The sequence below is a fragment of the Calidris pugnax genome, unplaced genomic scaffold (genome assembly GCF_001431845.1).
Source record: "Calidris pugnax isolate Ruff unplaced genomic scaffold, ASM143184v1 scaffold865, whole genome shotgun sequence".
Lineage (NCBI taxonomy): Eukaryota > Metazoa > Chordata > Aves > Charadriiformes > Scolopacidae > Calidris > Calidris pugnax.
In genome coordinates, this window is record NW_015091526.1 from 1577 (window position 1) to 12390 (window position 10814).

At 61.6% G+C, this 10814-nt stretch overlaps 1 protein-coding gene across 1 annotated transcript in view; it reads right to left on the reverse strand.

Moving 5' to 3' along the window:
* Nucleotides 1–1690: 1690 nt before the first annotated feature.
* Nucleotides 1691–10814, reverse strand: part of LOC106899820 (rho GTPase-activating protein 27-like) — a gene marked incomplete at its 5' end in the record, with an annotated part of 12638 nt that continues 3514 nt past the window's right edge. Inside the window, 11 exons of the mRNA XM_014961741.1 lie at nucleotides 1691–2319; nucleotides 2440–2545; nucleotides 3117–3251; nucleotides 3408–3485; nucleotides 3779–3877; nucleotides 4752–4877; nucleotides 5041–5131; nucleotides 5214–5312; nucleotides 5724–5828; nucleotides 8891–8978; nucleotides 9956–9958. Of these exons, the coding sequence (XP_014817227.1) occupies nucleotides 2142–2319; nucleotides 2440–2545; nucleotides 3117–3251; nucleotides 3408–3485; nucleotides 3779–3877; nucleotides 4752–4877; nucleotides 5041–5131; nucleotides 5214–5312; nucleotides 5724–5828; nucleotides 8891–8978; nucleotides 9956–9958 (1108 nt within the window). The remainder of the gene's footprint in view (nucleotides 2320–2439; nucleotides 2546–3116; nucleotides 3252–3407; nucleotides 3486–3778; nucleotides 3878–4751; nucleotides 4878–5040; nucleotides 5132–5213; nucleotides 5313–5723; nucleotides 5829–8890; nucleotides 8979–9955; nucleotides 9959–10814) is intronic.

Genomic DNA, 10814 nt, shown 5'->3' on the forward strand with positions numbered 1-10814 from the left:
AAGCGCCCCCTTGCACCCTAAAGCGTCCCCTTGTGCCCCAAAATGTCCCCACCGCACCCCAAAGTGCCCCCGTTGTGTCCCCAAGTGTCCCCGCTGCATCCCAAAATGTCCCCTCTCTATCCCGCACTGTCCCAAACCCCTGTCACCACTGACCTGCCCTCCTTGTGTCCCAAAGCGTCATCACCGTGTCCCAAGGCCTCCTCGTGTCCCTGCCGTGCCCTTTAGTGTCCCCGTCACGTCCCAAAGCTTTTCAGTTGTGTCCCTTGCTGTCCCTTTCGCCCCCCACGCTGTCCCGTTTGTGTCCCAAATTGTCTCCATTGTGACCCAAAGTGTCCGCTGCATCCCAAAATGTCCCCTCTCTATCCCGCACTGTCCCAAACCCCTGTCACCACTGACCTGCCCTCCTTGTGTCCCAAAGCGTCATCACCGTGTCCCAAGGCCTCCTCGTGTCCCTGCCGTGCCCTTTAGTGTCCCCGTCACGTCCCAAAGCTTTTCAGTTGTGTCCCTTGCTGTCCCTTTCGCCCCCCACGCTGTCCCGTTTGTGTCCCAAATTGTCTCCATTGTGACCCAAAGTGTCCCGACCGCAGAGGGGTGACTCTGGGTGATGGAGGGGGGGGGGGGGGTCCCTTGCTGTCCCTTTCGCCCCCCACTTGTGTCCCAAACTGTCTCCATTGTGACCCAAAGTGTCCCCACCGCAGAGGGGTGACTCTGGGTGATGAAGGGGGGGGTGACATTCCTCTGGCAACCCCTCCCTGTTGTTGATGGTGACACCCGTGGTGACACCCGTGGTGACATTGTCTTTGGCCATGCCAGCCCCAAAAGGTGTCCCAAAGCCCAGGGGACGCGGTGACCTGCAGTGTCCCCCCTCTGGGGACGCTGGGGTCCCCTCCTCCTTGTAGGGCACAAGGGGCACATCTTGTCCCTGAGGGCCACCAGGAGCTCCTGGGCTGTGCCAGAGGTGTCCCCTGGGGGTGTCCCCGTGCCCTGCCAGCAGCGCCTCACCCTCGTGGCTGAAGGGGCTCTTTATTTGGGAATTTGGCTCTTTATTTGGGAATTCGGTGGCTTGTGCCGGACGCTGGCTCCGGCCATGGCACAGTCAGTGGCACTGTCCCCGCGGGCACTGCCCGGTTGGCCACCTCCATCCTCTCACCTGGGGACACCAGGTCCGTGCCGCTGGCCCCGGGGAGCTGGGGACCTCAGGGCTCCATCGTCCCCCCCACCCCAGATCCCACACCCCATCCCGGGGCTCAATCTCCACGGATCTGGCCCCGGTGGGAGCGGGTGGCAGTGGAGGACGGGGTGCTCGGGGTGTCCCCAGCTCCTGGGCTGTGCCGGAGGTGTCCCCTGGGGGTGTCCCCGTGCCCTACCAGCAACGCCTCACCCTCGTGGCTGAATATGAGCCGGCCTGTGCCCAGGGGGGCAAGAAAGCCAATGGCATCCTGGCTTGTATCAAAAATAGTGTGAGCAGCAGGAGTAGGGAGGTGATTGTGCCCCTGTGCTCAGCACTGGGGAGGCCACACCTGGAGTGTTGTGTCCAGTTCTGGGCACCTCAATCCAAGAGAGATCTGGAGGTGCTGGAGCGAGTGCAGAGGAGGGAGATGGTTGGACTCGATGATCCCAAGGGTCTCTTCCAACCTAGACCATTCTATGATTCTATGAAGGGGCTCTTTATTTGGGAATTTGGCTCTTTATTTGGGAATTTGGTGGCTCGTGCCGGACGCTGGCTCTGGCCATGGCATAGTCAGTGGCACTGTCCCCGCGGGCACTGCCCGGTCGGCCACCTCCATCCTCTCACCTGGGGACACCAGGTCTGTGCCGCCGGCCCCGGGGAGCTGGGGACCTCAGGGCTCCATCGTCCCCCCCCACCCCAGATCCCACACCCCACCCCGGGGCTCAATCCCCACGGATGTGGCCCCGGTGGGAGTGGGTGGCAGCGGGGGACGGGGTGCTCGGGGTGTCCCCAGCTCCGGTGCCTGTCCCTCAAGCCACATCCCGAGCAAGCCGGGCCACCGCGCTGCCCTTCATGGAACCCGTGATTGCCACCACCGAGGTGACACGCAGCCAAGTCCTTCCCCTGAGATGCTGCTCCTTCATGTCCCCGCTGTTGGGTTTGTCCCCATGCGTGTCCCCCGGGGTGGTTTTTAGCCATCGGGGAAGATGTAGCCGTACTGGTTGAGGATGTGCTCCACCACCTGGTTCTGGAAGACCATGTGCATGGCCATGTTGCCCTCCTCGCTCGCCGGCCGCAGCAGCGTGGGGCCGAAGACGATGGCGATGCTCTGCACCGACATGCGGTTCTCCTCCTTGTACTCGATCACCCTGCGGGGACGAGGGACAGTGTCACCCAGCACATCCCCAAAATCCAGGTCCTGTCCCCTTTCTGGGAGGCGGGGAGGTGTTAGGGGGAGTGAGGGTTAGGAGAAGTGAGGTAGGTGTCACCTGGAGAGGTGGCGGAAGAGGACCTTCATGGTGTCGTGGTGGGCGGGCGGGAGGGAGAACACCAGGTCACGGATACACTGGCCTCGTCTGGTCGGGTCCTGCATCTCTGCAGGGGGAGGGAAGACAGGATGGGATGTCGGATCCAGCAGCTGGAGCATCCATCCATCCTGTCCCATTCCCATCTTCATCCTCATCCTGTCCCATCATGTCTGTCCTTTCTCATGTTGTTCTGTGCCATCCCATCCCATCCCATCCCATCTCATCATGTCTGTCCTGTCCCATGTGTCCCACTGCATCCTGTCCCATCATGTCTGTCCCATCCTGTCCCATCATGTCTATCCCATCCCATCCCATCCCATCCCATCCCATCCCATCCCATCTCATCTCTATTCCATCCCCATCTCCATCCCCATCCCTATCTCCATCCCCATCTCTATCTCCATCCCCATCCCTTCCCATCCTCATCCCCACCTCCATCCCCACCTCCATCTCCATCTCCATCTCCATCTCCATCTCCATCTCCATCTCCATCTCCATCTCCATCTCCATCTCCATCCCATCCTCATCCCATCTCCATCCTCATCTCCATCCCATCCCAATCCCATCCCATCCCATCCCATCCCATCCCATCCCATCCCATCCTTGTCCCCACCCCTGTCCCTGTCCCCAGGACTCACTGATGGCAGCGATGAACTTGTCGAAGTGGCCGAAGGGGACGAGTGGCTCTGGCAGCTCCCGGAAGAAGAGCTTCAGTGCCCCGGTGACAACGTGGATGTCCTCCCAGCGCCCGTCATCCAGGTCCAGGTGCTCTTCTGTGGGGCCAGGGCAGCAGCTCAGGGTGGTCCCAGAGCTCCAGGGATGGGTGAGGGTCCCCGTCTCTCCCTCCCCATCTGGAACCCTGTCACCCTGCCTTTGGGGTGGGGGGCTATATCCCATTTGTCCCCCGTTGTCACAGCAGGTGACCTTACCGTGCTCCACCTTGTAGCGCAGCTTCTGGATGGTGGCCAGGTTGCCACTGACCCGGTACAACCCATCGATGTCCAGACCTGGCAGAAGATGACGGAGTTGGGGGGGGAAGATCCTGGCTAACCACAACCCACCCTGGGATGTGACACCAGCCACCACTGATGGAGCTCCAGGTACCCAACGTGTCCCCAGTGTCCCTTGGGAGATGCCCACAGTGAGGTGGCACATGGTGACATTGAACAGTATGGTCATGCCAATGCCTGGAGCAGCCAGCACTGGGCTTCCAGGGAAAACCCAACCACCAAATTTAGGCTTTACCCATGGTTGTCCCCATCCTGGTGTCCCCTGGGTTGTCCCCGTCCCCGGGTGGTACCTCTCCTCTCCACGGTCTGGATGCACTGCAGGACGAAGCGCGGCACCGTCCCCCGCTCCCGCTCGCACAGTGCTTGCAGGGAGCAGCCAAAAATCTGATCTGGAAGAACCAACGGGGACTTGAGTATGGCTGGGTGACACTGAAAGGGGTCTAGGTGGGTCTAGGGTGGGGGACAGGCTGGGGACATCGCAGGAGGGCCCCTTCCCATGAGGGGTGGCTGGAGGTGATGGGACGTGCTCAAACCCGTCACCGTGACATTGGGTCCAGGGCTGGGCTTGGTCCCCTAACCTTCTGTCCCAGCTCCGTTCCCAACTGTCTGCACCCACCTCCCAGCTTGGGGACATCCCGAGGGTTCTCAGCCCCATCCCAGCACCCACCCTTGAAGTAGCCCCACCACAAGGAACCCACCCTTGATGTAGCCCCATCTTGGCACCCAGCCTTGATACAGCCCCACCACGAGGAACACGCCCTTGATGTAACCCCACCATGAGGAACACACCTTTGATGTATCCCCATTCCAGCATCCACCCTTGATGTAGACCCACCCGGGGAACCCACCCTTGATGTAACCCCATCCCAGCACCCACCCTTGATGTAGCCCCATCTTGGCACCCACCCTTGATGTAGACCCACCCGGGGAACCCACCCTTGATATAGCCCCATCTTGGCACCCTCCCTCAATATAGCCCCACCACGAGGAACACACCTTTGATGTAACCCCATCCCAGCACCCACCCTTGATGTAGCCCCACCACGGAGAAGCCACCCTTGATGTAACCCCATCTTGGCACCCACCCTTGATGTAGCCCCATCCCAGCACCCACCCTTGATGTAGACCCACCATGGAGAAGCCACCCTTGATGTATCCCCATCCCAGCACCCACCCTTGATGTAGCCCCACCTGAGGAACCCACCTTTGATGTACCCCCATCCCAGCACCCACCCTGGATGTAGCCCCCCATGGGGAACCCACCCTTGATGTAGCCCCGCTCGCGCAGGGACTGCATCGTCGGCCGCCTCTGCAGGAACTTGCGGAGCTTGTTGCGGACTTTGCTGGAGTCGTTCTCCCCGCTGGCACTGCCCATCCCCTGCCCGGCTGCTGGGGGGGACAGGGCACAGGTCACCATCCTCCCAGGGGACTAGGGTGCTCCTGGCACGTCCCACCACCACAACGAGCTGGGGACACCGCAGGGTGGCCACCTCCCCTGCCTGGTTGGTGGTTTTGCTGGTGGCCATCCCCGTGCCAGGATGTCCAAGCTCACCTGCCCTCTTCTCCTCGCTGCCCCCCAGCTTCTCCCGGGAGCCGAATTCAGCCGCGCTATCGGTGTCGTCCTCACCAAGGAGGTCGGTGCCCTGGGGAAGGAGCAGGGTGAGACCCCCCGTGACCATCCCCAAGGTGGCCGGGCGGTGGGGTGGTGGGTGGGTGCTGGCTCACCATCTTGCCGATGCTGTCGGCGATGGCCTTCTGCCAGGCGGCGATGATCTGCTCCGAGTCGTGCTGGATGAGGAACTCGGAGCCCTCCCGCGTCTTCAGCTGCAGGAGCAGGGGACAGGACTCAGGGCAGGGCCACCAGGTCACAACCACCCAGCTTCGGGGGCCAGGTGATGGCTGAGAACGGCCCCCAACTCATTACACCAATGACCCCCAATTGCTGCCGTTTGCCCGCGAGCTGGGGTGGCTGGAAACCTCCTCCCCGTGCAAATCCCAAGAGGAAAAACCCCTCCAGGAGTGGGGATGTTCCTTTGGTGACATCTCCATGCCCATAGGAAAGGGATGGTGGCCAGCAGTGCAGTGTGTCCCTTTGGTCCTAGCCCTGTTGTCCCACCACCACCAACCCCAGCACGTCCCCTTCACTGCTGGTGGGATGAACCAGGCGGGTGATGGCATCACCACACGTGGACCTCGATGGGTGACCGATGTCCCCCTCGTTGTCACGGGGCTCACCTCCAGGACGTGCTTCTTGCTGGACTTGTCCTTGCCGGCCCAGGCGAGGGTGGCCCCGCGCAGCTCCACCGTGTGCTCGGGGGTGGTCAGGGTGCTGGGGTGACGCTGTAGGAGCAAGGGGATGAGGGTGACACCACTGGCACCCCCCCGGAGGGGACAGGGACATGGGGGGAGGTGTCTGTGGACTTTCCTCCTCCAGAAAGGCAGGAGTGGCAAATGTCCCCCCACCACGGGACATCTCTGTCCCCTCCCATGGCACTGGGGGTCTCTCTGCAGGACCAGGACATGGTGCTGCTGCCGTGGGGTGGGGTGTCCAGGCAGGGCTGGGGATGTCCCACCAGGTGTCGGTGGCTGTAGGACCTGGCTGTCCCCAAGCTGGTGGCCACCAGCTTGGGGACAACCAGGTCCTACAGCCACCGACACCTGGTGGCCACCAGCTTGGGGACAACCAGGTCCTACAGCCACCGACACCTGGTGGCCACCAGCTTGGGGACAGCCAGGTCCTACAGCCACCAACACCTGGTGGCCACCAGCTTGGGGACAGCCAGGTCCTACAGCCACCGACACCTGATGGCCACCAACTTGGGGACAGCCAGGTCCTACAACCACCGACACCTGGTGGCCACCAGCTTGGGGACAAACAGGTCCTACAGCTGCCGACACCTGGTGGCCACCAGCTTGGGGACAACCAAGTCCTACAGCCACCAACACCTGGTTGCCACCAGCTTGAGGACAACCAGGTCCTACAGCCACCGACACCTGGTGGCAACCACCTTGGGAACAACCAAGTCCTACAGCCACTGACACCTGGTGGGACATCCCCAGCCCTGTCTGGAGACCCCGAGGGTCTTCAGCTTCAGGGTTCCTCTTGGTGACAGCCCCTCGTAGGAGCAGCATTCCATGGGGAAAGGAGTCCGGGTGGCTGTCCCCAGGGAGGGGACAGTCCCTTGGGGTTTCCACAGGGGGAAGGCCATCAGACCCTCCTGCTCTCCCCACCCCCCGGGGTTTTGGGGTGCTCTGGCCACTCTTCCCCTCCCGTTGGCCCCTCTCCTCCCCCCCGGGGGTGTGAGTCCGTCCCTTCTCCTTCCCCTGTCTCTGTCACCGCAGGGTGTTGCAAGACCCACGGCAGCTTCTGCATCCGGGCAGCGGGTGGTGGGTGTTGGGGGTGGGCTCCTTCATATGGGTTCCAGCCCCATCCCATGGGTCCTAGCCCCATCCCATGGGTTCCAGCCCCATCCCATGGGTCCTAGCCCCATCCCATGGGTCCTGGCTCCTGCCCATGGGTCCTAGCCCCATCCCATGGGTCCTGGCTCCTGCCCATGGGTTCCAACCCCATCCCATGGGTCCCAGCCCCATCCCATGGGTCCTGGCTCCTTCCCATGGGTTCCAGCCCCATCCCATGGGTCCCAGCCCTATCCCATGGGTCCTGGATCCTGCCCACAGGTTCCAGCCCCATCCCATGGGTCCTGGCTCCTTTCCACGGCTTCCAGCTCCATCCCATGGTTCCTGGCTCCTGCCCATGGGTTCCAGCTCCTTCCCATAGGTACTGGCCCTGTCCCATGGGTATGAGCCCTCTCCCATGGGGCATCTCGTAGGAGCTGGCCTCATCCTGTGGTTGCTGGCCCTGACTCATGGGTGCTGACCTTATTCATGAGTGCTGGCCCCATCCTATGTGTGCTGGCCCCATCCTACAGGTGCTGGCCCCATCCTATGTGTGCTGGCCCCATCCTGCAGGTTGCTGGCCCCATCCTATGTGTGCTGGCCCCATCCTGCAGGTTGCTGGCCCCATCCTATGTGTGCTGGCCCCATCCTGCAGGTTGCTGGCCCCATCCTATGTGTGCTGGCCCCATCCTGCAGGTTGCTGGCCCCATCCTATGTGTGCTGGCCCCATCCTACAGGTGCTGGCCCCATCCTATGTGTGCTGGCCCCATCCTGCAGGTTGCTGGCCCCATCCTATGTGTGCTGGCCCCATCCTGCAGGTTGCTGGCCCCATCCTATGTGTGCTGGCCCCATCCTGCAGGTTGCTGGCCCTCCTATGGGTTCCAGCCCCATCCCATGGGTCCTAGCCCCATCCCATGGGTCCTGGCTCCTTCATATGGGTTCCAGCCCCATCCCATGGGTCCTGGCTCCTTCATATGGGTTCCAGCCCCATCCCATGGGTCCTAGCCCCATCCCATGGGTTCCAGCCCCATCCCATGGGTCCTAGCCCCATCCCATGGGTCCTGGCTCCTGCCCATGGGTTCCAGTCCCTTCCCATGGGTTCTGGCCTCATCCCATGGGTTCCGGCTCCTTCCCATGGGTTCCAGCCCCATCCCACAGGTTCCAGCCCCATTCCATGGGTCCTGGCTCTGTCCCATGGGTTCCAGCCCCTTCCCATAGGTGATGGCTCTGTCCCATGGCTATGAGCACTCTCCCATGGGGCATCTCGTAGGAGCTGGCCTCATCCTGTGGTTGCTGGCCCTGACTCATGGGTGCTGACCCCATCCTACAGGTGCTGGCCCCATCCTGCAGGTGTTGGCCCCATCCTACAGATCCTGACCCTATCCCATGGGTCCTGGCTCCTTTCCATGGGTTCCAGCCCCATCCCATAGGTGCTGACTCTGTCCCAGGAGTCCAAGCCCTCTCCCATGGGTGCTGGCCCCATCCTCATGGGACCTGGCCTCATCCTGTGGTTGCTAGCCCTGACTCACGGGTGCTGGCCCTATTCCGCGGGTGCTGACCCCATCCAGCGCTCACTGGCCCTGTCTCACGGGTGCCAGCCCTGTCTTGTGGGTGCTGGTCCCATCCCATGGGTTTTGGTCCCATTCTATAGCTGCCAACCCCACCCTACAGGTGCTGGCCCCATCCCATGTGTGCTGGCCCCATCCTGCAGGTCCTGGCCCCATCCTGCAGGTGCTGGCCCCATCCTGCAGGTTGCTGGCCCCATCCTATGTGTGCTGGCCCCATCCTACAGATGCTGGCCCCATCTCATGGGTGCTGGCCCCATCCCACAGCTGCCAGCCCCATCTCGTGGGCGCTGGCCCTGTCCTACAGCTATTGGCCCTGCCCTGTAGCTACTAGCCCCATCCCATGGGTGCTGGCCCCATCCCATGAGTGCTGGCCCTGTCCCATGGGTGCTGGCCCCGTCCCATGGGTGCTGGCCCCACCGAGGCCGTTGGGGCTCTTACCAAGGCACCAGCAGCCGAGTGCTTGGAGTCCTTGAAGAAGGTGAGGATCCCCCCCTCCAGCACCGTCCAGGAGGAGCTCCAGTTCTTCCTGGGGAGCAGAGGGGGGGTCACACAGGGGGACAGCACAGCCCTGTCCCCTCCACCCCCCTGGGGCTCCCTCCTCTGCTGGTGGGGGACACCAGGACGCGCTTACCGGAGCCGCTTCCCTCTGTCCACCGTCTTGGTCCGGTTGAGCACCCCGGCTTTTTCGAGGCTTTTAAACTGGAAGAGGAAGGGTGGAGGGGGAGGATGTCAGGTTTGCTCCCTGCCCTCCCCGGTGCTGGGGTGGGGAAGGGTCCCCCGTCCCTCCCTGGGGTTCTCACCTTCTCCTCCTTGAGCCCCAGCGCCGGGGACACGGGGCTGTGCCAGGCAAAGAGCCCGCTGTCCTGGCTGGAGCCACTGCTGGCCCGCTTGTGGCGGCCACTGGCCGGCACCTGGGGAGGGAGGGAGGGAGCGGGTGATACCTGAGGTTTCCATCCCCATCCCTGTCCCATCTCTGTCCCTATCCCTGTCCTCATCCCCCTCCCCATCCTCGTCCCTGTCCCTGTCCATATCCCATCCCTGTCCCTGTCCATATCCCATCCCTGTCCCCATAGAATCATAGAATCGTCTGGGTTGGAAGGGACCTTAAAGATCATCTAGTCCAACCATCAACCTAACTCTGACAAAAAAATATATAAGAAATAAGCAATAAAAAATCTTTAAACCATATTCCTGAGGACCATGTCAACCCATCTTTTGAACACCTGCAGGGATGGTGCCTCAACCACTTCCCTGCGCAGCCCATTCCGATGCTGGATAACCCTTTCCATGAAGAAATGTTTCCTAATCTCCAATCTAAACCTCCCCTGGCGCAACTTGAGGCCATTTCCCCTTGTCCTGTCTCCTGTGACTTGGGAGAAGAGACCAACCCCCGCTTCTCTACACCCCTCCTTCAGGTAGTTATAGAGCACGAGAAGGTCTCCCCTCAGCCTCCTCTTCTTCAGACTGAACACCCCCAGCTCCCTCAGCCTCTCCTCATCAGACTTACTCTCCAGACCCCTCACCAGCTTCGTTGCCCTTCCATCCCAGTCCCTGTTCTGGTCATCGTCCCCATGTCCATCCCTGGCCCTTTCCTTAGCTCTGTCCCCATTCCCATCTCTGTTCCTGTCCCATCTATATCCCCATCTCTGTCCCTATCCCCATCCTCATCCCTGTCCCCATCCCCATCCTTGTCCCTCTTCCCATCCCCGTCCATATTCCCATCCCCATCCCATGTCAGGATGTGACATCCCGTGTCCCGTCCCCGTCCCCGTACCGTGTCGGAGGTGAAGTGCTCGGGGTAGAACACGGCTCCCTCGGGGTGGCTGTGTCCGTACCATCCCGGGGGTGAGCCCAGCTCCTCGGGCCGCCTCACGGACAGAGAGAAAGCAGCCCCCTGATCGTAGGAGCCCACGGGCGAGTAGTCCTCCTCGGGATAACCCTCCAGCTCATCTGGAGACAGGTCAGGATAGTCTGTTTCCGGAGTGGGAGGCTGCAGAGAAAAGCCAGGTCAAGAACTTATGCCCTATCACGAGCATCCACATCCTCAAGCCATGGCCAGCCCAGGTGGAGGCTGCTCCATCTTTGTCATCTCCATCTAAACCTCCATTTCTGTTTCCATCTCCATGTCTATCCCCATCCCAGTCCCCACCCTCATCCCCATCCCTGTCTCCATCTCCATCTCCATCTCCATCTCCATCTCCATCTCCATCTCCATCTCCATCTCCATCTCCATCTCAATCTCCATCTCCATCTCCATCTCCATCTCCATCTCCATCTCCATCTCCATCTCCATCTCCATCTCCATCTCCATCTCCATCTCCATCTCCATCTCCATCTCCATCTCCATCTCCATCTCCATCTC